At 42.1% G+C, this 23,888-nt stretch overlaps 3 protein-coding genes across 4 annotated transcripts in view; 2 read left to right on the top strand and 1 right to left on the bottom strand.

Moving 5' to 3' along the window:
- ZDHHC3 (zinc finger DHHC-type palmitoyltransferase 3) overlaps positions 1–13,911 on the bottom strand; it is a 67,516-nt gene extending 53,605 nt beyond the window's left edge. For both annotated transcript variants that reach the window (XM_036759614.1, XM_036759615.1), the window contains exon 1: positions 13,805–13,911. The gene's annotated coding sequence lies outside the window, so the exon portion shown is untranslated. The remainder of the gene's footprint in view (positions 1–13,804) is intronic.
- LOC118850854 (salivary acidic proline-rich phosphoprotein 1/2-like) lies at positions 13,142–13,935 on the top strand. The gene is made up of 2 exons (XM_036760499.1): positions 13,142–13,244; positions 13,586–13,935. Exons 1-2 carry the CDS (start codon positions 13,142–13,144, stop codon positions 13,933–13,935), a joined length of 453 nt encoding a protein of 150 aa, XP_036616394.1.
- An 8-nt stretch (positions 13,936–13,943) lies between these two features.
- EXOSC7 (exosome component 7) overlaps positions 13,944–23,888 on the top strand; it is a 46,958-nt gene continuing 37,013 nt past the window's right edge. Inside the window, exon 1 of the mRNA XM_036758736.1 lies at positions 13,944–14,083. Coding sequence (XP_036614631.1) covers positions 14,027–14,083 — 57 coding nt within the window. The 5' untranslated portion in view covers positions 13,944–14,026. The remainder of the gene's footprint in view (positions 14,084–23,888) is intronic.

Genomic DNA, 23,888 nt, shown 5'->3' with positions numbered 1-23,888 from the left:
TGGGACCCTGGATGTTATCTGGTCCAAACCCTTCATTTTACCAATGAAGGAACTGAGGCCCAGAAAAGTTCAATGGCTTGCCCAAGGTCACATAGAAAGGGGTTGACAAAGGTCAGGTTTGAACCTAGATTCTCTGAATCCAATTTTCTTTTGGCTGTCACATCATTTGAAAGGATGCTCCAAGTCTATTAACAATAAGAGAAATGCAAATTAAAACAATTGTGAGGTTTCACTTCATACCTATCAAATTAGCAAAGATGACAAAAGCCAAAAATGGTCACTGTTGCAGGGGCAGCTGGAAGATAGGAACACTAATTAATGCCTTGCTGGTAGAATCATGAATTGGAAAAACAGTTTGGAATTACACTAGAAACCATCACCAAACGGTATATACTCTGGGACCCAGTGATGACACTACTAGTTATATGTCCAAGTAAAAGACGGAAGGAAAGTTGTAATATATGCCAAAATATTTATAGCAGCACCTTTTTGCTATAGCAAAGAAATGAAAGCAAAATAAGTGTCCATCAACTGGGGAATGGATAAATGATTTGTTAAGAACCTAGAGCAATCTGCTTAATTACTGGCTTCCTTAACATCTATTTTACACGTAGACTGCAAAATCAGTAGGGAAATCTTGTTTAAATAGCTGATTTACAAATTGTCACAACCATTCGGCAGACAAACATTTACTGAATTAAACGCCTTCCTTTGGTCAGGAAGGTTTGCACGAGACTTTTTAAGCTGATGTTTGGGGTTGGAGAAAACCAGACAATTTCACTTTTGGAAGGGCCCTCTGGTCATCCAGTCTAGCCCTCTCATTTGACAGGGGAGAGAAGAGAGGCCCGATTTTTACACAGGTATTAAGCAGCACAGCTAGGATTCAAACTCAAATGAAGAGTGCTATTTTCTCAGTACAGAGTGGATTATAGAGTAAAATTTCCTACAAGTCAGGATTAGAAAACTGATAGCTTTCTATTTCTTCTTAAAATCAGATTTTTACCATGTTCCAAACATAAGGCATAATTATATTTAAATACAAAACAGAAAAGCACATTCCAATAACAAGTATAAGTTATATGGGGATAATGTACAATGTTGGATTATTCATGCCTCTGTTTTCCTCAAATTGTTGCTTAAGTCGGAGTGGTGAAACCTGGGCCAGCAAAATACACAACATAGATAATGTTAATTTGTGCTTTTCATACAGCTATTAGTATCTAGTTGTAGGGTGCCTTACACACAATCACGTGGTATTGCTAAAGTCTCACTTAGTGAGTGGGCTTTGTCTCCTCTAGCAGACTTTAAGCCTCTTGAAGGCAGAGAGTAACTATGTGCCAGTTGTCTTTGCCTCCTGGTGCTTTAAATGCTAAACAAATATCTGTAGAATTTAATTATAATTCAACAATCACTTTAATTTCTCTGTGTCTCAGTCTCATTAAGACATGCTTCTTAAGGTGAGGAACTGGGACTCAATGGCCTCTATGATCCCTTCCAACCCTAAATCTATGTTCCTATGATCCCAGTGCCTACCACGGGTAAGGTGCTGCCCTTGTTCCCAAGGAGCCTACCTCTCACTGATTAGTACAAAGGCTGAACTCACTCAAATTAGGATGAGGTCCAGAAGAGGTTATCAAAAAGCTCCTCACTCTCTAAATGCCTACCCTGGATTGAAGCTACTCCAGTGAACAAGTCACTTACCTATTTGATAATGCTTTCAAAGAATACAATTTCATGTGATTAAACAAAGGAAATATTTTCTAATTTGCCTAAGAGAAGACATAGAACAGTAAGGTAACCATAGTTACACAATTTGCTTTAATAGGCAGTTTCTTTCAAGGAAATGGTGTTGATTCTTTAAGTCATTTATGTGAACTTGTATTAGCTACTGCTCAGCAATGCCTTCTCTAAATGGCCATAAGCAGAAGCCTTCAGCTGATGTGTTCTATACTGCCTTCCTGCAGAGACTCTCCTAGAATTTACTTCATGCTACTGCTCAATTTAAATCTTGAATTTGATGATTTCTATTTGGCTAATGAAAAACCAAACCACAACAGGAATCTGTCCCTCTGAAATCCAAAATGACCTTGTCATAGCCTAGGTGAGTAGAAGCAAGCTCCCAATGCATTGGCCACACCTCTCCATTGTTAAATAAGCCTCCAAGAGGCATCCCCGGGCTCATTCCTTAAATTCCATTTCTATAGGGATTTCTTTCTTTTTTTTTTTTTTTGCTAGAATGGCCAACTGAACTGTATATTGCATTTCCTGAGAAAAGAGCACTTTCAAACTTAACATGGACTCCCAACTGAGAGTTGCACCTGACCTCACAAAGAGGCACTGTTGGTGGGCCATGGTGAGGTCATTTGGGCAAGAGTCTGCATTCTGAGAAGCTCAAAATGAAGGTGCTTCGGTTACCACACTTGGTAAGATTTCAGAGTTGCAAGAGACTTTAGTGATCTCTTAGTTCATCTTCCTCAAGAAATCTTAGAAAATACTTTAAAAAAAAAAACTGTTTACTTTCTGTCACTTTCTGTCACTCATTAGCTGTGTGACCACTAGTAATTTAATATTTCTACACCTGCTTTTCTTGGGAGTGGAGTAAAAACTAAATGATCTCTAAGTTCTGTATAAAGAATGAGATCTCAATGCTTTTAGATACCAAAATGTTAATGTTAACATGGTTTACCTAATATTCTTCCCCCTGGGACAAGTACTGCCTATACTTAAATGCTGAATATTTGTGGAATTATTCAACAGAGGCTTAAGTAGGAAGTTGTGGATGAGACAACAGAAGCTCAACAATGATCAGAAAGCTTTTTGATTGGTTGAGAATGAGTCTGAGTTTATAATCTGGAGGAAAAACCTCCAGCATCCATTCCAAACTGATCAAATCTTAGGCTAATTTCAAGTTATTTGCTCTGTGGAGAAAGATGGATTTTCTCTTTTCAGTCACTCAGTAGCAAGATGCCTTGAGATCCTAAGGGAAATCATAAAGAAGTATCACCTAGGGAGGAGGGGATCGTTTAGAAATCTTGGGAGTTATACAGTGGCAAGATTGTTTTACAAATTTTGATTCCCCGAAACTGACTATTGATTTATCTGTAATTAGTTTTCCCTTGGGAATTTGGAGGGGGCGGGAATTCTTGGAAAATGCATACTTGTGGCCTAAGATGTATGGTAATGGGTGAAGGAGGGAACATAGGATTGGATTTCTAGAGCAAGACTCTCTAAAAAAGGCCTGCACAACCTGTGGCCCACTGGCACACCAAAGGATTTTGGGCAGCCCATGAAAAATGTAAAGAATGTTTTCCTCTACACTTTTCCACAGGCTGCCTAAAATCCTTTGTTAGGCAAGTGCCCATGGGCCACAGGTCATGAAGGCCTGCTCTAGAATGATGAAACTCATTCTTCTAGGTTTCTAAACCTCCTGATCCATGATGGCCTTTTGGTGTTCCACAACCACATTATCCCAGTGGTCACACCCCTGAATTTAAAGATAAGGAAACTGTGGACCATGAAGGTTCACCGACTGTCTCAAGTTCACATGGAGACAGGATTTGAACTCAGATTCTTTGATTACAAATTCACTGCTTTTTTCATTACTCTCACACTGGCTCTCATAATCCCAAAGGTACAGAGAGACTCCTCCATGAGTGCTACAAAGATATTAGTACTCACCGAGTTGGTACAGGTTCTTCCAACTCTACCACTATTGTCCTCCTGCATCTCCATCTTTGGCTTATCAACAAATGCTATGTTACCCAAGAGGTAAGCCAGATTTATTTTTGGCCACCTTCTTTTATCATCTATCTTACTTAGCCTTTCCTAATTTCCATTTAACATTCTTCATAATCTATAAAGAAATTCATCATCTATAATTGCTCCTATAGTCACAGTTTTCCTAAGCCTTTTCAGTTTTGTAAAGCTTAAAAATTAGCTTAAGATGTTGCTATTTGATTTTTGTTGTTGTTGAGACAAAAACTATCAACATGCAATGGAACAGAAAAGCATTCAAGGGCTTACCATGTGCCAGGTGCTGTGCCAAACTGGGGGCTGGGGGGTGGGGGAGAGAAGTTGTTTTAAATAAAAGCAAAGAGTCTCTACAGTCTCTTCCCCTAAGGAGCTTACATTCTATAGGGGAAGATAATACATCATGCATCAAATGGAAGGAGAGAAGGAGGGAGTGACAGAGGGAGGATCGGGAGGGAGGAAAGAGGAGGTGGAGGGAGAGGAGAGGGAATGGGAGAGGAGGGAGAGGGAAAGGGGAGCAGAGGGAGAGAGAGGGGGGGAAAGAGAGGTGGAGAAAGAAAAGGGAAAAAGAAGCCTGTCTTAAGAAATCTATCTCTCCAGAAAATGTGCAACTATGCCAATGCTTGGCTTAGAAAAGCACACTTTTAGGTCATTAGCTTCACAAATTTAGAGCACCAACAAAGTCACAGTCTGTTTCCTTAATACCATTCTGTAATTGTACCATCAGGTCCATCCTCCTAAGGTTAGGAAATTAATACTACCCAATTTACATCATATCTCTACCGACCTTGAATAGGAGACAGACACTGCCTCATATAGCATGAAAAATACATAGGCTTCAGTCACTCCAGGACTCCATACAACCAAGAAGATTCTGGTTTTGGACATATTTTATAATTGTCAGATTTTCTCCTAATATAAAGGCAGATTTTCTCCTAATAATTTTCATTCACTAGGATGAATAAATGTGACATACATTTATATATTCCTTTTTATTTGGAGAGCTAAGAGCATAATACTACCACTTATCTCCTAGAATACTACAATGGCATTTCAGATAAGGAAGGCTAATTATAAAAAATGCAAAGGAGGTTAGAAACAGTGGGCATCACAAGATATCTCTCACTGTCCTATTAATGTATATAACCATTCCTTTTCTACTCTTTTAAAAATAAAGGCAATTCTGAAAATGACAATATATGAATAGTTCACACATAATAATTGCACTAATATCTGCATGAAGCATCTTCAGAAAGTTTTAATTACAGCAAGCTTAATAACATGCTCCTTAGGAAGACAAATAATTTACAACATATATTACTTAAATCAGGATACATGCAGTAAAAATTTTATGCAAAAAAGAATTTTACAAAATATTTACTTGAAATAGAATTTTGTAAAGAAAACAATTTCAACTATACTCTTTTTTGGCATACATTCCTGTGATACAGGGAGAAAATCAGGCACATTATCTGGCTCCAGGCCATTAAAATGTGGAATAAAATGTTCACAAGCTGTGCTTTTAAGGGTTCTCTGCAACTACAACACCATTGCTGCACTGCCCCGAAGCAATTCTGTAATAGTCTTTTATTGCTTTAATTAACTAACTCTTAGGTAGGACAAAGATTTGCCAGATCTCTGCCAGGGAATATGACAGTCTCTGTTGTCACCTTTCCCACATGCTGTCTGCCTGTGAGGCACAATTATCGCCTTATTATATATTATTCTATCTACTAATTATCTGTACTGCACTCTTTAGCATTTTGTTAATATTCTCTTGTTCACTAATTGTATCAAGTATGTCCTTCCTCTCCCTAACTGGAGAGTAGGTAACCTTGTGGGCAGGAACCCTGACTCATGTAGACAATGCTTGAATCTCAGCAGATGTAGACGAGTGCTAGAGACACGGTGGCCACTCGGTCGTAGCTGGTTGTCAATAACATGACCAAAGTGTTTTGTGGACATGATCCTTTTAGTCCTAGTCACATAGCCAGTGAACCAAGAGGAAAGCAGGAACTCTGATCGAGGTTTTCTGACAGAACTGGCCCTGCTCCTTGCGCTGACATCATCCTGACTCTTCCCTGATGAGCATGCTCATTCAGCAGAAACCTGGCCTCCTCCATCACTTGACAATGGTTTATTGTGGTTATTCAGTCATTCAGTCATGTTTGACTCTTCCTGATTCCATGGACCTGTGTCTATGGGGTTTTCCTGGCAAAGATACTAGAGTGGTTTGCCATTTCCTTCTCCAGTGGCAAACATAGGCTAAGTGACTTACCCAAGGTCACACAATGAGGAAGTTTCTGAGGCTAGTTTTGAACTTGGGTCTTCCTGACTCCAAGTCCAGCGCTCTATCCACTTTGCCAAAAAGATTTATGATTGGTTAACTGCCTCTTAATACATAACCAAGAGAGAAAAACAAGAAAATAAAAGAAGCGGCTGGGAGGCATGTTCAATTATTTCAATAAGCCATTACTAAACACGTGCTGTGCAGGACAATGTACAAAGAGTAATGGAAGCCTACAACTCAACTGAGGAATTCAGACCTCTGAATTTAAGGAGCTCTGGTAAGAACAGCATAAACACTTGGGAGACAACAAGAGGGAGAAAAAAGAAAAGTTCTGCCAGAAAATGAGAAATAAAGCCACTTCCACCTTTCAAAGCAATGACAGGAGTTTATTACTCATTCCATGAATGATGCCTAAGTTTTGGAGATAGGCTTTAGCTAGTGCTGGACAGTAAAAAGAATAAGTGAGTTCTGTACTTAAGGAACTAAATCTAACATGGATAATAACACAAACTGGTAAATAGTCATCCCTTTCACACTGCAGGGGTAAGGGGCACAGTGGTCCCATAACCTGGAAAATCCACATAAAATTTTTCGGTCCTCCCTTTGTACAAGAGAAGAAGTCTGAATTATTATGGTATTAAAAGATAAATTATGTTGATATTATACAATACTACATACACACAGACACAGAAAGTTTATGCATTTCTGCGTTTCTGAATTTTTTCTGTCATCTAGCCTTCGTGTGCTGTCTGTGCTTCTGCAAAACTCCCCCAAAATTCCCATTTAATTTCTTATGCTGACACATGATATATCAAAACTGTGATGGGGAAAGTCATGATGAGGAAGGGGTTTAGCTGTAACTCCTTGTTAGAATGTGAGTTCTGGGAGGGTACAGACTGTTTGATTTTTTTCACTGTACCAATTATCTAGAACAGCACTTGACACGTAGTTGGTGCTCAATAAATGTTTTGTTGATTCGTTATTTAAAACTGCAGTTGGCTAAACAGTACATCCAAGAAAACCATTCCACACTGGTACAGGAATGGATAAGTTTAATAGATCATTTTCCAATTGTGGCTTTACTGTAGGCAGCATACATTATTTCAACTGCTTCACTAAAAAAGAGTTAGGGAAGGAGGGGGGTGGAGCCAAGATGGCGGCTGGAAAGCAGGGACTTGCATGAGCTCCCCACCACATCCCTCCAAAAACCTATAAAAAATGGCTCTGAACAAATTCTAGAACTGCAGAACCCACAAAATAGCAGAGGGAAGCAGGGATCCAGCCCAGGACAGCCTGGATGGTCGCTGGATGAGGTCTATCACGCATGGAGTGGAGAGGAGCAGAGCTCAAAGTGGGAGGCAACAGGACCAACCAGATCAGGAGCCGAGCAGGACAGGCCCTAGCACCCTGAATCACTGAGCTGTGGCAGTTACCGGACTTCTCAACCCACAAACACCAAAGACAACAGAGAAGGTTGGTGGGAAAAGCTGCGGGGGACAGAGTTCGAGGTAAGGCCACCGCCCCAGGGGCAGCGGGGGAGGTGCAGCTACAGAATTACAGCTGCAGTTACTTCTGACTCCAGGCCCACATGGTGGGAGGAATTAAGTGGCGGATCAGAGCAGGAGTGCAAAGTCTGCTGAAGATTTGCGTCAGGTCCAGGTTGGTGGTTCTTGAGGAAGGAGGAGTGCTGGTGTGGCTGAGCTGGCTGTATAGAAATAGCTCTGAAATCAACGGCGAATCCCCTCAAGCTTGGAACAAAGTACTCTTTGCTCTACAAGCAGTCATACCCCAACGAAAAACTCAAGGGTCAAGTAAGTTGGCTGGGAACATGGCCAGGCAGCGAAAACGTACCCAGATTCAGTCTCAGACTTTGGAATCCTTCTTTGGTGACAAAGAAGACCAAAACATACACCCTGAAGAAGTCAACAAAGTCCAAGAAAAACATGAACTGGTCTCAGGCCATGGAAGAGCTCAAAAAGGAGTTGGGAAAGCAAGTTAGAGAAGTAGAGGAAAAATTGGGAAGAGAAATGAGAATGATGCAAGAAAACCATGAAAAACAAGTCAATGACTTGCTAAAGGAGATCCCAAAAAAATACTGAAAAAAATATTGAAGAAAACAACACTTTAAAAAATAGACTAACTCCAGTGGCAAAAGAGCTCCAAAAAGCCAATGAGGAGAAGAACGCCTTGAAAGGCAGAATTAGCCAAATGGAAAAGGAGCTCCAAAAGACCACTGAAGAAAATACTACCTTAAAAATTAGATTGGAGCAAGTGGAAGCTAGTGACTTTATGAGAAATCAAGATATTATAAAACAGAACCAAAGGAATGAAAAAATGGAAGACAATGTCAAATATCTCATTGGAAAAAACCATTGACCTGGAGAATAGATCCAGGAGAGATAATTTAAAAATTATTGGACTACCTGAAAGCCATGATATCATCTAGCCTATCATCAGCCTAGATATCATCTTTCAAGAAATTATCAAGGAGAATTGCCCTGATATTCTAGAGCCAGAGGGTAAAATAGAAATTGAAAAAATCCACAGATCGCCTCCTCAAATAGACCCCAAAAAGAAAACTCCTAGGAACATTGTCGCCAAATTCCAGAGCTCCCAGGTCAAGGAGAAAATACTGCAAGCAGCCAGAAAGAAACAATTTGAATATTGGGCAAAAACAATCAGGATAACACAGGATCTGGCAACTTCCACATTAAGGGACCAAAGGGCTTGGAATATAATATTCCGGAGGTCAACGGAGCTAGGATTAAAATCAAGAATCACCTACCCAGCAAAACTGAGTATCATGCTCCAAGGCAAAATATGGACTTTCAATAAAATAGAGGACTTTCAATCTTTCTCAGTGAAAAGACCAGAGCTGAATAGTGGAATATTACTGTGCTGTCAGAAATGACGTGTGTGATATATATAGTGAAGCATGGAAAGATCTACACAAACTGAGTGAAGTCAGCAGAGCAAAGAAAACAAGGTGCACAATAACTACAAAAACACAAATGGAAAGAACACACACAAAAAATCAAATGTAAACGTGACAAAATCATAAAGATGAAGCATGATTTCAATGTAGAGATGGGAGGACACCCTCGACCCAGCCCTTTGCGAAAGAGAGAGGTCCGGCGCACGTGCTTTCAGACTGTGACCATGGACCAATAAGTTATGTTGATTTCTTTTCCTCTTTAAAAAAAAAATACCATTTGTTATATGGGATGGCTCTCTGGGAAGGGGAGGGATACCGGAGAAGTGAGACGAGATATACATACACACACACATATATAAACCAAGCCATAAGACATCAATAAAAACTTAATAAAAGAAACAACAAAGTATCACCTAGAAGCAGCAAAAAGAACATCATCAGCAAAATGTATGATGAAATAAGATGAGCTGGTCCCATGGTAGGACTAAGGAATAAGCCCCTTGGTCTGATTCCCAACTGGGGCACCTACTAATTGGCCTTAGGCAAATCATTTACTGGGCTGAAGCTTCAGTTTCTTCATCTGTAAAAACAGTAGACTGGACTAGAATGACTTGAAGTAAATACAACAAATGGTCAGAAAATGTCAACATTTGAGATCGTTTCATCAAGCCGCCCAGCAAGTACTATATTATATTCTTTGGTGGCCTATATATTTTAAAGGCATAATCATAACATCCTATAAGATTTCCTCTAAATCAATGGTGTCAAACAAATAGAAACAGGGACCATTAAACTATATAAAAGGATCTCTGTGGGCCACATATATTTTTATTGTATTTTTAGTTATTGCGTTTATTATTTCCCAATTACGTTTTAATTTAGTTTGGGCTATTTTGGGGGAGTGTTGTAGGCTGCATGAGACTACATATTTGTGCTGTATAACAGGGGCTTTTCACCTCTTTTTGGGTCTTGGATCCTCATTCTGTCAGTTTGGTAAAGTGCACGGTCCCTTAGTCAGAATGTTTTTAAATACAGAAAATAAAATACGTAGCATTACAAAGGAAACCAATTACACTATAACGCAGTTATCAAAATATATTTTTTTAAAAAGTTTGTGTCTAGATTATGAATGTCTGCCTAAAGACGAGTCTCTAAATGCATTCCTCTCTCCCTACGTGCCATTTCTTTCCACCTCTAATCCAACAGACATCCCAGCTATGAAAATCTTACTTTCAGACATCTCCACTTCTCTGTACCAAATATCCATCTTCTGTTCCTGAAATCCAGTCTAACGTCATCCTAACCATGCAAGTCTTCTTTAGTCTTTCAATGCAACACACCTCTGTAAAAAACACACCCCTACACACCTGCAGCATGGTGACCTGACCCTCCCTTTATTAACTATTCCTTATTTATCCTCTGTTTACCTTGTTTGTACATTGTCATTTGCATGTTTTCTCCCCCATCAGATGCCGACATCCTCGAGGACAGGGACTATTTTTTGCCATTCTTTGTACCCCCATCTCCTAGTACAGTGCCTGGCACACAGTAGGCACCTCATGAATGGTTATCGACTGACTAGCTCATCCACTCCCACTCACTCATTTTATAGATGAGGAAACTAAACCACGGTGAAGTCAAGTAACTTGCAGCAAAAGTCACGTCGCTCAAAGCAGTGCTGCCTGGACTGAATTTCAGGTCATGTGACTACAAAATCAACACTATTAGGGGCACCTGCACGGCCACTTGGCATGGGAGGAGTAGGAGAATGATGCTATCTCTCTTCTTTCAGCAGCACAAAGTCTTAGACAGTAAAGAATGATGTGTCTTTTGATACAGAGCCATGCAGATACTCACATATTAACAAATAAAATCTACTGAGTGCTGAGGGGAAGGGTTGGAGGGAGTGTTCTTAGCAGCCTGCATTAAAGTGCTTTCACAGGTGACTAAAAATGTCAAAATGGGAGTATGTGGGCCCCAGGTATTTTATTGGGGAGCATTTCATAGCGAAAAGGCTGGGGGAAAAGGGTCATTTTATGTTGGAGAAAAAAGGGGATTCCTTGAGAGTATGAGTTATTAAAACTCAACTCTTTTTCCATAATAGCTCTTTAAAATCCACTTTTTCCTTTAACAAATATCTTTTAAAACTTCTTCTGCCTGGTCTTGATCACTAAGTAAAATGGATTCCCAGGGTGACCCTAGTCTTATCTTGAAGGTATTATGCATTTAAAAGACATTGACCACTTCAACCACCCCAGCAAAGCCAGGGCTTACTTTTCCTTGGGCCACTGACTAAAACTCACCACCTACCCAGAGAGATGCTGGAACTAAGATGCCTGGCTTGCTGGCTAGTGCTGATGGCTCCCGCTGCTGCAGCTAGGTCTCCTCTGCCTCTCCTTGCCCTGGTGCTGGATCCTCGGAAGCTTCCTCCTCAACATTCCTTTTGTAGCCCTCCCTCTGAAGACGGGCAAGCACCAGGCTTTCAGGAAGTGCTGCTGGTGTCTGCCTCAGGTCACACAGTATGGCCAGATTCTATCTGCCCCCCACAACCTTCCCCTGCCTCCAAGCAGACCATGGGCAGCAGTCTCCTACTGGGCAGCATGTCTATCACGAAGGGCTGTTCCACTAGCAGCTGTCCCCTCCCACTACTAGTTGGCTCACAGAAAGACCAGGAAGTGAGCTGCAAGCAAGGAAGTATTCCCTAGTTCCTTCCACAAACCATTCTCCCCTAAAATCTCTGAACCGAAACAGAGAACATCCCCACCCATCTTATCAGATTTAGGTAAGAAGGGAAGAGAAGCTGAGTCGAAGCATGGGGTGAGGGGGAGGAAAGCCGGGGAAGAAGAGCTTCAGATGGAGGGGGAATATTCATTACTCAGTCCTGGAAGCACAGAGTTGGAAGGGACTTCAGATGCTCCTATCATTCTGCCGGTAAAGAAGAATCCCCTCTATAAACACACCGATTATCCAGCCTTGGCTTTAAGACCTTCCCATTTCACCTTCAGAGATTTAATTGCTGGGGAGTTTTTCCTTACACAGAACCTAAGGCAGCCTCTCTGCAACTTCCATCCCATCCCCGCCCCCCTATCCCTAGTTCTTTGCTCTTCCACATGAGAGTCTCTCATCGGAAGATGGCCATCATGTTGCACTATCCCTTCTCTCCCCCTCACTCTTGCACCCTTGGCCTCAGACCACCCTAGCTGCCCTCCTCTGGAGACTATCTTGTCAATGCCCTTCCTAAAAGGTGGCACCCCAAACAGAACATAAGATGTAGATGTGATCTGATAAGAGAAGAAACCTGTGGAACTAGCACCTGCCTAGTTCTGGACACTACTATGTGTGTCTCCCTTAACGTAGACCAATATGGCATTAGCTATTTTGGCCAACGTATATGACAGTATTAACTCATAGTGAGCTTTACTGTTGTTGTAATTGGTTATTTGTGTCATTTACAAACTAGGTAAGTTTGTTTTTATCCAAGTCACTGACTTCGAAAAGTTCCAATAGCACAGGACCATGGAGGCAGTGTGGTACAGTGGAAAGGACCTGTGTTCAACTCTGGCCTTTCCTACTTGCTACCTGTGTAACCCTGAACAAAACCCCTTATCCTCTTTGGGCATCGGTTTCCTCATCTGTAAAGCCAGGGGGTTGATTAAATGACTCCAGAGGTTGCAACTAGTTCTAAATCTATTATCTATGATCCTACGATCTCTGGGAACTCTACTAATGACTTCTATCTATCCAACAAACTTTTATTCAGCATTTGCAATATGCAGAGAATTTTGTTAGGCAATGAAAAAAGTCACCTAGTAAAGGTTTACAAAGGCTTCCAACTCAATAATCTGGGGAGAAAGATCTGTTATTATTTCCACTTTATAGATGAGGGAGTCAATTTTGAGAAAGGTTAAGCGATTTACTCATGTTTACATAGTCAGCAAAAGTCAGACTGGTTCAGAGATTTGAATCTCCTCAAAGTCTAGACTCCTTTCGACTTCGAGGGGAAGTGCAGAAAGGGAGGAGGAGGGGGAAGACGAAGGAGGAGCAGAGGAGCAAGGGCAGGGGCAGAAGGGTGTGGGGTAAGGGCAGCAGAAAAGCAGGGCAGAAAGGGGAGCCAGGAAAGGGGCAAGGAAAAGAGGAGAGAGGGGAGAGACAGAGGGTGACAGGAGATGGGGAAGCGGCAAGTAGAAAATGGGAGCAAGAGGAAGGACAGGAGAGAGAGGGGATCGAAGGAAGAGCTAGCGGAAGAGGGACCAAGGGGTGGAGCACCAGGTGAGAGTGGAGGAAGGGGGGAAAGAGCAAAGGGAGGGGCAAGGGATGATAATGAGGGAGGGAGGGGGTAAGATGAACAAAGGGAGGGGCAGGGGGTAATAGGGGAGCAAAGGGAGAGGCAGAGAGTAATAAAAGAGAGGGAAAGGGGAGCAAAGGGAGGGGGCAGGGAGTAATAGAGGGGCGGGAAAGGGAGTGATAATGGAGAGGAGGAGGGGCAGCAGGTGGCAGGGGAGCAGGGGGAAAGCGCAGCTGAACAGGAGTGCCGGACGGGAAGGCACCCAGAGGACGGGCAAGGGCGGGAAGGGGTAACTGGATTAGGGGAGCCCGCAACCCCTGAGGAGGCGGCGGCTCGCTCCGGTCCAACTCCAGCTCGGAGCGGAGGGAGGGCGCCCAGGAAGAGCGGTCCCGGCCGGCCGGCAGGTGCCCGGGCCGCCCTCCTGCCCCCCAGTCCGTTCCCAAATGCCCCCCAGCGCTGCCGCCACCGCCCCCTCGCCCTCTCGCCCTCACTCTGGGGGCCGCGGCCGCTCCCGGGCTCGGGGGCCGCGGCTCCCGGGACTCACCCAGACTCCGGGGCGGGGCGCAGGAGCAGCCCATCGGGCTTCCAGGCGGGCGGCAGCGGCGGCAGGAGCGGCCGCCGCTCGCTGATGACGCAGCGGGGAGCGGCCCCAGGGGGCCCGGCGCGGGCGGATGACGCCACAGTCGTGCGGGGAGCGCGACGTCCGGAGCGGCGCCGCGGCGGAGGGTTCGGAGGCGGTGGCCGAAGAGCGGCCGGACGGGGCATCATGGCGTCCGTGGCGCTGAGCGAGGCGGAGAAGGTTTACATTGTGCACGGCGTGCAGGTAACGAGCGAGGAGGCGAGGGGAGGCCCGATCTCCCTCCCGCCGCGGCCCCGACGCGCTCCCCCTCAGCTTTCCCAGACGCCCCCAATGCGCGTGCGCCCCTGCTCCCACCTGCTCGCCGTTCAGCAGCTCTGCGCGCGCACCGTGCAGTGTGCGCACGTGGGGGCCCGGGCTTGGGGGGAATGCTTGGACGTGGTCGACTCTAGAGCTGGAGGGAAGGGACCTCAGCCTCCTCTTTCTTACAGCTGGGGAAACTGAGACCCCAGGAGGAGGGTGAGCACCAGGCCCCAGACCTCATAGAGTTAATTAAGCTCCGAGGACTGGGGCGGTCCACAGTGAGATGATGTTTGTAAAGCTCGTTGTAAGCGTCAGGACGTGTTGGTGTTACTCAGAGTAGTTCAGACATCCGAGAACTGGAGCCCAGGTCCTCCGCCTGTGGGTCAGATAGGCTGCTTTTGTCTGTTAAGCTCTTCCCCAGGCCCCCAACGCCCCTTCCGAGGTGGACCCAGCCCTTGGCTGGCATCCTGATGTTACATTGTAACTGAGCAGGCATCCTGATGCTACATTGTAGCTGGGCGCGAAGTCGAGGTCCAGAGGCTGGGGCTTTCTCTCGCTCCCCGGACCTGGGGTTTTTACCCCAGGTGAAGAGACTTACAGAGCACCTTTCTTTAGTCCCAAAGGTTACCTCGGTTAGCATCTCTAAACAGTACCCATAGATTTCCCAGATCAAGGATTGAAGGAACCGCAGAGGCACCTCTTAGAAGAAAGGGAGGAAATTTAGGCCCAGAAAGGGAAAGTAACGTCGTCTTAGTCATCCCTGCCTGTTTACCTCCCGGGAGAGCAGATGATGTACTCTGTCAGAATTCTTTGAAAAATAACAATTCCATAGGTGGGCAAGGTGCTGTTGTGGAAAAGATCTCACATCTGGTGCAGCTGCTTTGGAAGCTAAGACAGAGGGGGCAGTTACACCCAGGATTTGGCAATATATGTGCCAGGAGGTGTTGAGATGGTTTATTTGGTTTGAAAGGTTAGCAATCAACCTCTGAAAGGGGCATCCTTTCCTCTACCCCACCCCCCAAAACAGAAAACAACCACAAAATGTTCACCTTTCTCTACTGTCATAGTTCCTCATCCTCACTGTTTCACCCAGGCCACTGCCATACTCTATTGCCCTTCCTCTCCCTTCAATATAATCACAGTTAAAGTCGTCCAGAATCGTTGCAGATGCCTGCTCAACTCATTATGTTTTATTGGCTAGGATCATTAGTCCTCTCCTTTGTAGATTAATGCAGATTTGTTTTTCAATTGTTCCTCTCTGCCTTCTCCATTATCTCCCTTTTATAGCTGAGGAAACTGAAGAACACGGTAGCAATTTACCCACTGGTTGAATTTTAAGCCTGCCAGTAATAGAAAGAGCTCTTCATTCCATCGTTTTAATCTCTAGTTTATCCAACTGAACCACATGCATTCTCCCTGGGAAGCTAGGGAAGTGGAATAGAAAGCTATTAATAAAGCTTCACTAAACAAATCACCTGGGTCTTCCATGGCAACTCTTTGCATCTGCCACCTTTAGTCACTTGACTTCCTCCACAGAAAGATGCTTTTCACTAGGACTGGTTTGCTTGGGTGCATCTGAGATTATAGCTATTTATTTTGCCTCTTATTTTCTTTTCTTCCTTTCACCTTCACCACCACCACCAGAGTTTAGTCATGTTGGGTCAGGTGTCCATTCTACATTTCAGTATTTTTTCTCTGGGGGTATAAAGGGAGGCATAGGGTGTTTCAAAATAAAAAAAAAAAAGCTTGTTAATCCCCTATGGTTAATCCTTTGTTCAGCCTCTCTAGTCGTGACAAAAACATGTCCCCTAATTCTGTGGTGGCTATTTTTAATGACCTTGGCTGTAGTAAAACAACATTTCCACAAACTATGTATTGCATGGAATCCTAATGTTCTGTATGATGGGAACAGAGGTTCCATGACAGAATTTTAGTGCTAATTAAACTTCTCTAAAACGTTAAATATGAAATTATATCTTTACAAGAAATTAAATACAACATCTCTTAGCATGAAAATAGGGTTAATTTTCTCTCTAGCTCTGTAATTTCTTTACCTCCCCCACTCCACTTTATTTAAAAGTTTTAAAAATTGTTTTTAAGGGAAGTTTTGGAAAGTTGTTTTGAGGGGTGTTTTTTCGGGGGGGGGCGGCAAATAGGTTTAAGTGACTTGCCCAGAGTTACACAGCAAGTGTTTGAGGCCAAATTTGAACTCAGATCCTCCTGACTTCAGGGTGGGTACGCTATCCACTGCTCCACCTACCTGCCTCTGGAAAGTATTTTTAAAAGTTTTATTAATACTTTGTTTTATAATACTGTCACTTCCTTATATAAAATTTTAAATAAAATATTAGCAAAAAGATTGTAGCAACTTATCACGAGAATAATACACTATGACCAGGTAGGATTTATTCCAGGAATGCAAGGCTGGTTCAGTATTAGGAAAACAATTAGCATAATTGACCATATCAACAACAAAGCTAGCAGAAACCATATGATCATCTCAATAGATGCAGAAAAAGCCTTTGACAAAATACAACACCCATTCCTATTAAAAACACTAGAAAGCATAGGAATAAATGGAGCCTTCCTTAAAATTATAAATAGCATCTACCTAAAACCATCAACAAGCATTATTTGTAATGAGGATAAGCTAGATGCATTCCCAGGAAGATCAGGGGTGAAACAAGGATGTCCATTATCACCCCTTCTATTCAATTTGGTACTAGAAACGTAACAATAAGAGAAGAAAAAGAAATTGAAGGAAATAGAATAGGCAAAAAAGAAACTAAATTATCACTCTTTTCAGATGATATGATGATTTACTTAGAGAATCAAGTACTTGAAATAATAACTTTAGCAAAGTTGCAGGATATAAAATAAAGCCACATAAATCCTCAGCATTCTCATACATTACTAACAAAGCCCAGCAGCAAGAGATAGAAAGAGAAATTCCGTTCAGAGTTACTGTAGACACTATAAAATATTTGGGAGTCTGTCTGCCAAGACAAACCCAGGGACTATATGGACATAATTATGAAACAGTTTTCACACAAATAAAGTCAGATCTAAATAAATGGAAAAATATCAGTTGCTCATGGTTAGGCTGAGCTAATATAATAAAAATAATATAATAAAAATAGATAAAAAATATCTATTCAGTGCCATACCAATCGCACTACCAAAAAATTATTTTACAGAGCTGGATAAAATAATAACAACATTCATCTGGAAGAACAAGAAGTCTAGAATATCTAGGGTATTAATGAAAAGAAATGCTAGGGAAGGTGGCCTAGCCATACCAGATATTAAACTGTACTATAAAGCAGCAGTCATCAAAACTATCTGGTACTGGCTAAGAAACAGAGTTGTGGATCAGTGGAATAGGATGGTACACAAGATGGAGAAGTCAATGACTATAGCAATCTACTCTGATAAACCCAAAGAGGCCAGCTTCTGGGCTAAGAATTCACTAGTTCACAAAAGCTGCTGGGAAAATTGGAAAATGGTATGGCAGAAACTGGACATAGATCAATATCTTATACCATATACCAAAATAAAGTCAAAATGGGTTCATGATTTAGGAATAAAGGCTGAAACTATAAGCAGTTTGGGAAAGCAAGGAATAGTTTACCTAACAGGTTTATGGAAAAGCAAAGAATTCATGATCCAACAAGAGATAGAGAGCATTACAAAATGCAAAATGGATAATTTTGATTATGTTAAATTGAAATGTTTTTGTATAAAAAAAGCCAATGCAACAAAGATTAGGAGGGAAACAGAAAATTGGGAGAAGGTCGTTACAACCAGGGTCTCTGATAAAGGCCTCATTTCTAAAATATACAGGGAACTGAGCCAAATATATAGGAATACAAGCCATTCCCCAATTGAGAAATGGTCAAAGGATATGAACAGGCAGTTTTCAGAGGAAGAAATTGAAGATATCTATAGGCATATGAAAAAATGCTCAAAATCACTACTGATTAGAGAAATGCAAATGCAAATCAAAACACCTCTTAGCTACCACATCTCTCCTGTCAGATTGGCTAAAATGACAAAACAGGAAAATGATAAATGCTGGAGAGGATATGGGAAAATTGGAACATTGTTACATTGCTGGTGGAGTTGTGAACTGATCCAGCCATTCTGGAGAGCAATTTAGAACTATGCCCAAAGGGCTATAAAAATGTTCATACCCTTTGACCCAGCAATACCACTAATAGGGTTGTATCCGAAAGAGATCACACAAGGGGGAAAAGGACCCATATGTGCAAAAATATTTATAGTGGCTCTTTTTGTAGTAGCTAATAATTGGAAATCAGGGGGGTGCCCATCAATTGGGGAATGGCTGAACAAGCTGTGGTATATGAAAGTAATGGAATACTATTGTGCTATAAGAAAATGGGGATGATACAGACTTCATAACAACCTGGAAAAACCTACATGACATAATGCTGAGTGAGCAGAGCAGAGCCAGGAGAACATTATACACAACCACAGATATATGGATTCTGTGAGGACTAACCCTGACAGACTTTGATCTTCTCAGCAACACAAGGTGCAAAGACAACTCCAAAGGACTCACGATGGAGAATACTGTCTATATCCAGAGAAAGAGCTATGAAGTATGAATGCAGATTGAGGCACACTTTATGCTCACCTTTTTTTTTCTCTTTTTGTTTTTGGGGGCTTTTTTTGGTTCTGTTTCTTCTTTCTTATGATTCATTCCATTGGTCATAATTCTTCTCCACAACTTGACTAGTGTGTAAATAAGTTCAGTGTGCCATGCTGTCTTGGGTGGGGGGGGGAGGGGTGGGGAGGAGAAAGGGAAGAAAATCTGGAGCTCAAAGTTATGTAGAACCAAGTGTTGTAAACTAAAAATAAAAAAATTTTTAAAAATACTGTCACTTCCTTATATAACATTGCCTTCATCCCTCCCCCCACCAAAAAAAATAATCTACTTATACGAAATGAGCATTTGCATCTGATGGCATATGCAACATACACACCTCTACTCCATCATCTCTTCCTAATGGGCAGAGAAGTGCGGTGGTCACAACATTTAATCTTTTACCTTTGTATTTGTGTTAAGAGTAGTCTTTGTGTATACATCAAAATCATAGAATTTGTAAAAAACCTCAGTGGCCATCTAGGCCAACTGAAATCTGATCAGTTATTCTCCTGGTTTTGTTTTGTTCAACCCTCATTAGGTCATTTTGGCAAACCTTTTTTAAGTGCCTAGTGTGTGCTAAGTGCCAAGACAAAAACAAAACAGTCCCTGACACCAAGTAGCTTAAATTCTACTGGAGGGAATTCTACTTAACTTCTACTAGAGGGAAATAACATAGACCTGGATAAGTAAAGAAAAAGTAATGTTTTTGGTGGGGAGCGGGCAGAGAGCATCAAATAAAGAAGGTTTCGTCACTCACTACACCAAAGGCTTCCGAAAGACTGAGCGTTCTGAGTTGTGATCAGCCTGGGGAGCCGCATGGAGGTGGAGACACAGTACATCACTTTACAGGACGTAGCAAGGAGGCCATTTTGGCTAGAATGTAGAATACATTCTGGAAGGTTGGGGCCAGATTTTGAAGGACTTTAAATGCTAGACTGAAAAAGTGGTGGTTGTTTTAATCTTGGAGCCTCTTAAGCAGGGGAATGCCATGGACAAAACCTATATTTGACCACTGTCACTTATGGCAACATTGTGGAGGATGGGTTAGAGAGGGGAGAGACTGGAGGCATAAAGACCATTAGGAGGCTTGTGTAAGAGTCCAGAGCAGAGATGATGGTCATGAGGGGCTATTTGAGTTCACCTTTCAGAGATTATAAAGATATAATTGGCCAGATTTGGAAACTGAGGAGGAGAGTGAGGAAGAATGAAGAGTTAAGGTGGGGATTGTGAGTTACTGAGAGAGCTAATGAGAGCACCAAGAGAAAGAGTATAGAGAAAGAAGAGGGCCCAAGAGTTAGGACGTAGGAGTTCCAGCAATGTGCATGTCTTTCTGTATTTCTTTGAATTTCTCTTTTTTTGTCATTTCTTAGTCAGAATTTCATTACATTCATAGACCATTTTTTCAGCTGTTTGCCAGTTGATGGGCACTTATATGCAATTTGTTTCAATTTTTTTTTGCTTTATACAGAATGCTACTATGACTTATTTTGATATATATACTTAGCCTTTCTGTCTTTTATTTATTGGGGAGCATACCTCAATCATGAGATTATTGGGTATCAACAGTATAGGACTTTCCTTAAATGACTCTACATTATTTTGAAATGTTGGATCAGTGTCCATGACATTGTATGTATGGCAGTGATATAGGAAGAAAAGGCAGGTGATGTGTTAGCTCTAGAGTCAGAGGACCTGCTGCTTCTAATATTTACTACAACCCCAGTGGGCTCCAGGAGTCACTCACCTTTAAAATGAGGAGATTGGATTAGATGGTTCCTCAGGGCCCCTCAAGCTTCAGATCCAACACCCAGTGATCCTGTAAATGTTAATTAGTCCCAGCATTCATAGGTCCCGTTTGTTATGTTTAAACCCCAGTTCAAGCCAGGCTGTGGCAGGGCATCCCCCGGGGGTGGCATGAGGCAGGTAGGACAAACTACTGCCACCACTACCGCCACCTTCCCTCAGACCTTCAATGGAGATAGTCCAGACCCTTCACCCAAGAGCTCCTGGAATAGAAGCATTTCCAGACCATAGGCCCTTTTTCTAGCCTGACCCCTGAAGCTTTTATGCAGGGGAGCAAACCTTGAGGGGAAGGGATCTACCATCCCCAACACTAGCAACTGTCACCCATGGCAGGTAGGGCCAAGAACTACCCAAATAGCAGGGGCTCCTACACTACCTGCCCTGCTTCCAGCCCCCACCCAAAGACATTGTGCAGAAGAGCAGCCCTTGTGGAGATGCAGAGGCTGAAGGCCCCGTTTATTCAGTAGCTGGAAGCAGCTGCTGTAAGTTCTCCCCCTGAGGGCCTGGCACCACCAAGTAATTCAGCAACAAGAACCAATGTGGTCTTTCCAGTGGAGATGCCCTTGCATTGTACCCTGTCATTATACTTGAAGGATCACTACGTTCTTTTCTTCTGATGTGCAGCTGAAACCTCCTCTAAATGTTGTCCCCCACATTAGAATGTGCTTTCCTTTTCGGTTTGTATCCCCAGGGATTCTTATTAGCATAGTGCTCTACGCATAGTAACCACTTAATGCTTTTTCATTCATTCCGTTGTCAAATAGTTTTGAAAAATCCTAGTATGTTGTCAAAAACTGCTTCAAAAGCTATTTGTGTCCCTATATTAAAGCAGTTTTTAATAGGACCTCTATATGGAAATGACTAGTTAGTCGAATTAGGATTACTGTATAATATATAGGGCAGCTAGGTGGCTTGGTGTGTAGTGAGCAGGGCCTAGAGTCAGGAAGGCTCCTTTTCCTGGGTTCAAATCCAGCCTCAGACACTAGCTATGTAACTTTGAGCAAGTCACTTAGCCCTGTTTGCCTCAGTTTCCTCATCTGTAAAATGAGCTGGAGAAGGAAATGGCAAACCCCTCCAGTATCTTTGCCAAGAAAACTCCAGGTAGTGTCAGAAAGAGTTGGACATGACTGGAAAATGACTGAACAACAAAAATAATATATATTAAGTAACAAAATTATCTTTTTATTCTGTAAGTTAGACTTCTTACTAATTTAGATCAATCTCTCCCCAGTTGAACCAAATCAGTATGGTTTTGCTGCTTCTAGTGTTCATCATTTCCTTTTTCATTGATCTCAGGGAAAGTTTCATTTCCTATATCATTCATGTAGTTCATGTTGGATTGTAGTAGCTTTCCATCACAGAGGTGTCATATATTACCCAAGAAGAGATGGGAAGCCTTGCTCTATATCCCCAGCTACATTTTTTCCTTTTTCCTGTAGGAGAAACATATTTTTCATTTTCTCCCTCTCACTAAGTGGGGCAGGTTTTTTTTTTCCTCTGAATCATCCCTTTCCACCTTAAAAATTTGCCAAGCTATTACTTAAGTACTTCAAACTCTATCATCCTGAGGGAGGCATTTAAGGATGAAATTGGAAGAAAAATAGAAGACATTTGTAAAGATTTCTGTAATCTCTTTTCTTTATCAGTGACAGTGAAACCAACAAGTTTGAACTCTAACATTACACTCCTCAATGTGCAGCCAAAATGGCGCTAAAGAAGACAGTGGTGGGGAAATCAGCCAAGCTAGACCAAGTGTACATGACAGGAGGAGATATTGGGGGGTGACGCAATTTAGGGGACACTGAAGGATCAGCTCTCAAGTTCTTTGAAAGAGGTGATGTTACCAAACATTTAGGGGAAGGGGGGATGAGGGTGATGTAATTAGCATTAGCCAATAGCAATAACTACTGATCCAGATGTCTATTTTGTCATCTGCAAAATTATTTATAAGAGTAATCTATACACAGTCAGTGAGGACATCCAAGAAGAAACTATGCAAAGGGAACAAAGCAACCTTTTGCAAACAATATTCTGTAACATTTGATTTTTAAGAGTTACCAGGTTGGCTGAAAGGTTTAGAGAATAAATTATCTCAATGTGCTTAACTGTTTGTTGGCTAGTTTTTATAAAAAATGTTGCCATAAACCAAGGGTTCTTTACCTGGGGTCCATGAAATTAAGCAATAGATATAGGGATTTAAATAACTGTTCAATGTAACTGGTTTCTTTTATAATCCTATGTATCTTATGTATTTAAAAAGTTTTGAGAAGAGACCCCTACACATCTCCAAACTTCCAAAGAGATCCGTGACACAAAAGAGATTAAGAACTCTTGCCTCTTAAAGGTTTTCCTCCAATAAGGTGTCTTCCAGACCCATCAGAATCATTCAAGGCAACTCAGAAGATATAATGACAGAGATAGCTTTGTTCAATTCATTGTTAGTTAATACCAGTGAGTAGTAAAGCAGGAAGGTTTATGTTTGCCAAAGATGTTTAGCATCGTAGAAGGTATTTAGCAAGAAAACTGAGCTCTTAGGGAAATATACCCTCTAAAGGTGGTTGAGGTCTTCCAGATGTTCCTGTTTAGAGATAACATTATGCTGATTCCATCCATCCCTGGAAGAGATACATAATCCCAGCGTGGGGAACCTGCACCCTTGGGAGCCGCTTGTGGCCCTCTAGGTCCTCAAGTGCAGCCCTTTGACTGAATCCAAGCTTCACCAAACAAATCCTTTTATTAAGAGGCCGTATGTGGCCTTGAGGCCACAGGTTCCCCACCCCTGATAATTACTCAAAATAGTTTGGTAACTGTAGAGAAAAAATGTTGAAGTGGATGAAAAAATGTTTATTGCCCAGACTATGATATGCAATTGGATGGACTACCTATGTCATCTACATTACCTTTTATTGTTAGGGATATTTTTATTGTCTTAGGAAGATTTCGAAGATCATCTGGCAGGATAAGATTCCAGACACTGAGGTCCTTACTGGAACTAAACTGCTAAGCATTCAAACTCTGCTTCAGAGAGTGCAACTCCAATGGGCTAGCCATGTTGTTGGAATGCAAAATGTACACTAGCCAAAAAGACTATTTTATGGAGAACTCTTATAGGGCAAGCATTCACATGGTGGTCAGAAGAAACAATACAAGGACACTCTCAAAGTCCCTCTCAAGAACTTTGGAATTAATTATGTGACATGGGAGACACTGGCACAGGACCCTTCACCATGGTGTTCCCAACATCAGAGAAGGTGCTGTGCTCTGTGAGCAAAGCAG

Source organism: Trichosurus vulpecula, chromosome 5 (genome assembly GCF_011100635.1).
Source record: "Trichosurus vulpecula isolate mTriVul1 chromosome 5, mTriVul1.pri, whole genome shotgun sequence".
Taxonomy (NCBI): Eukaryota; Metazoa; Chordata; class Mammalia; order Diprotodontia; family Phalangeridae; genus Trichosurus; species Trichosurus vulpecula.
Note: the sequence above shows the minus strand (reverse complement) of the source record. Positions and strands in the feature narration are given on the sequence as shown.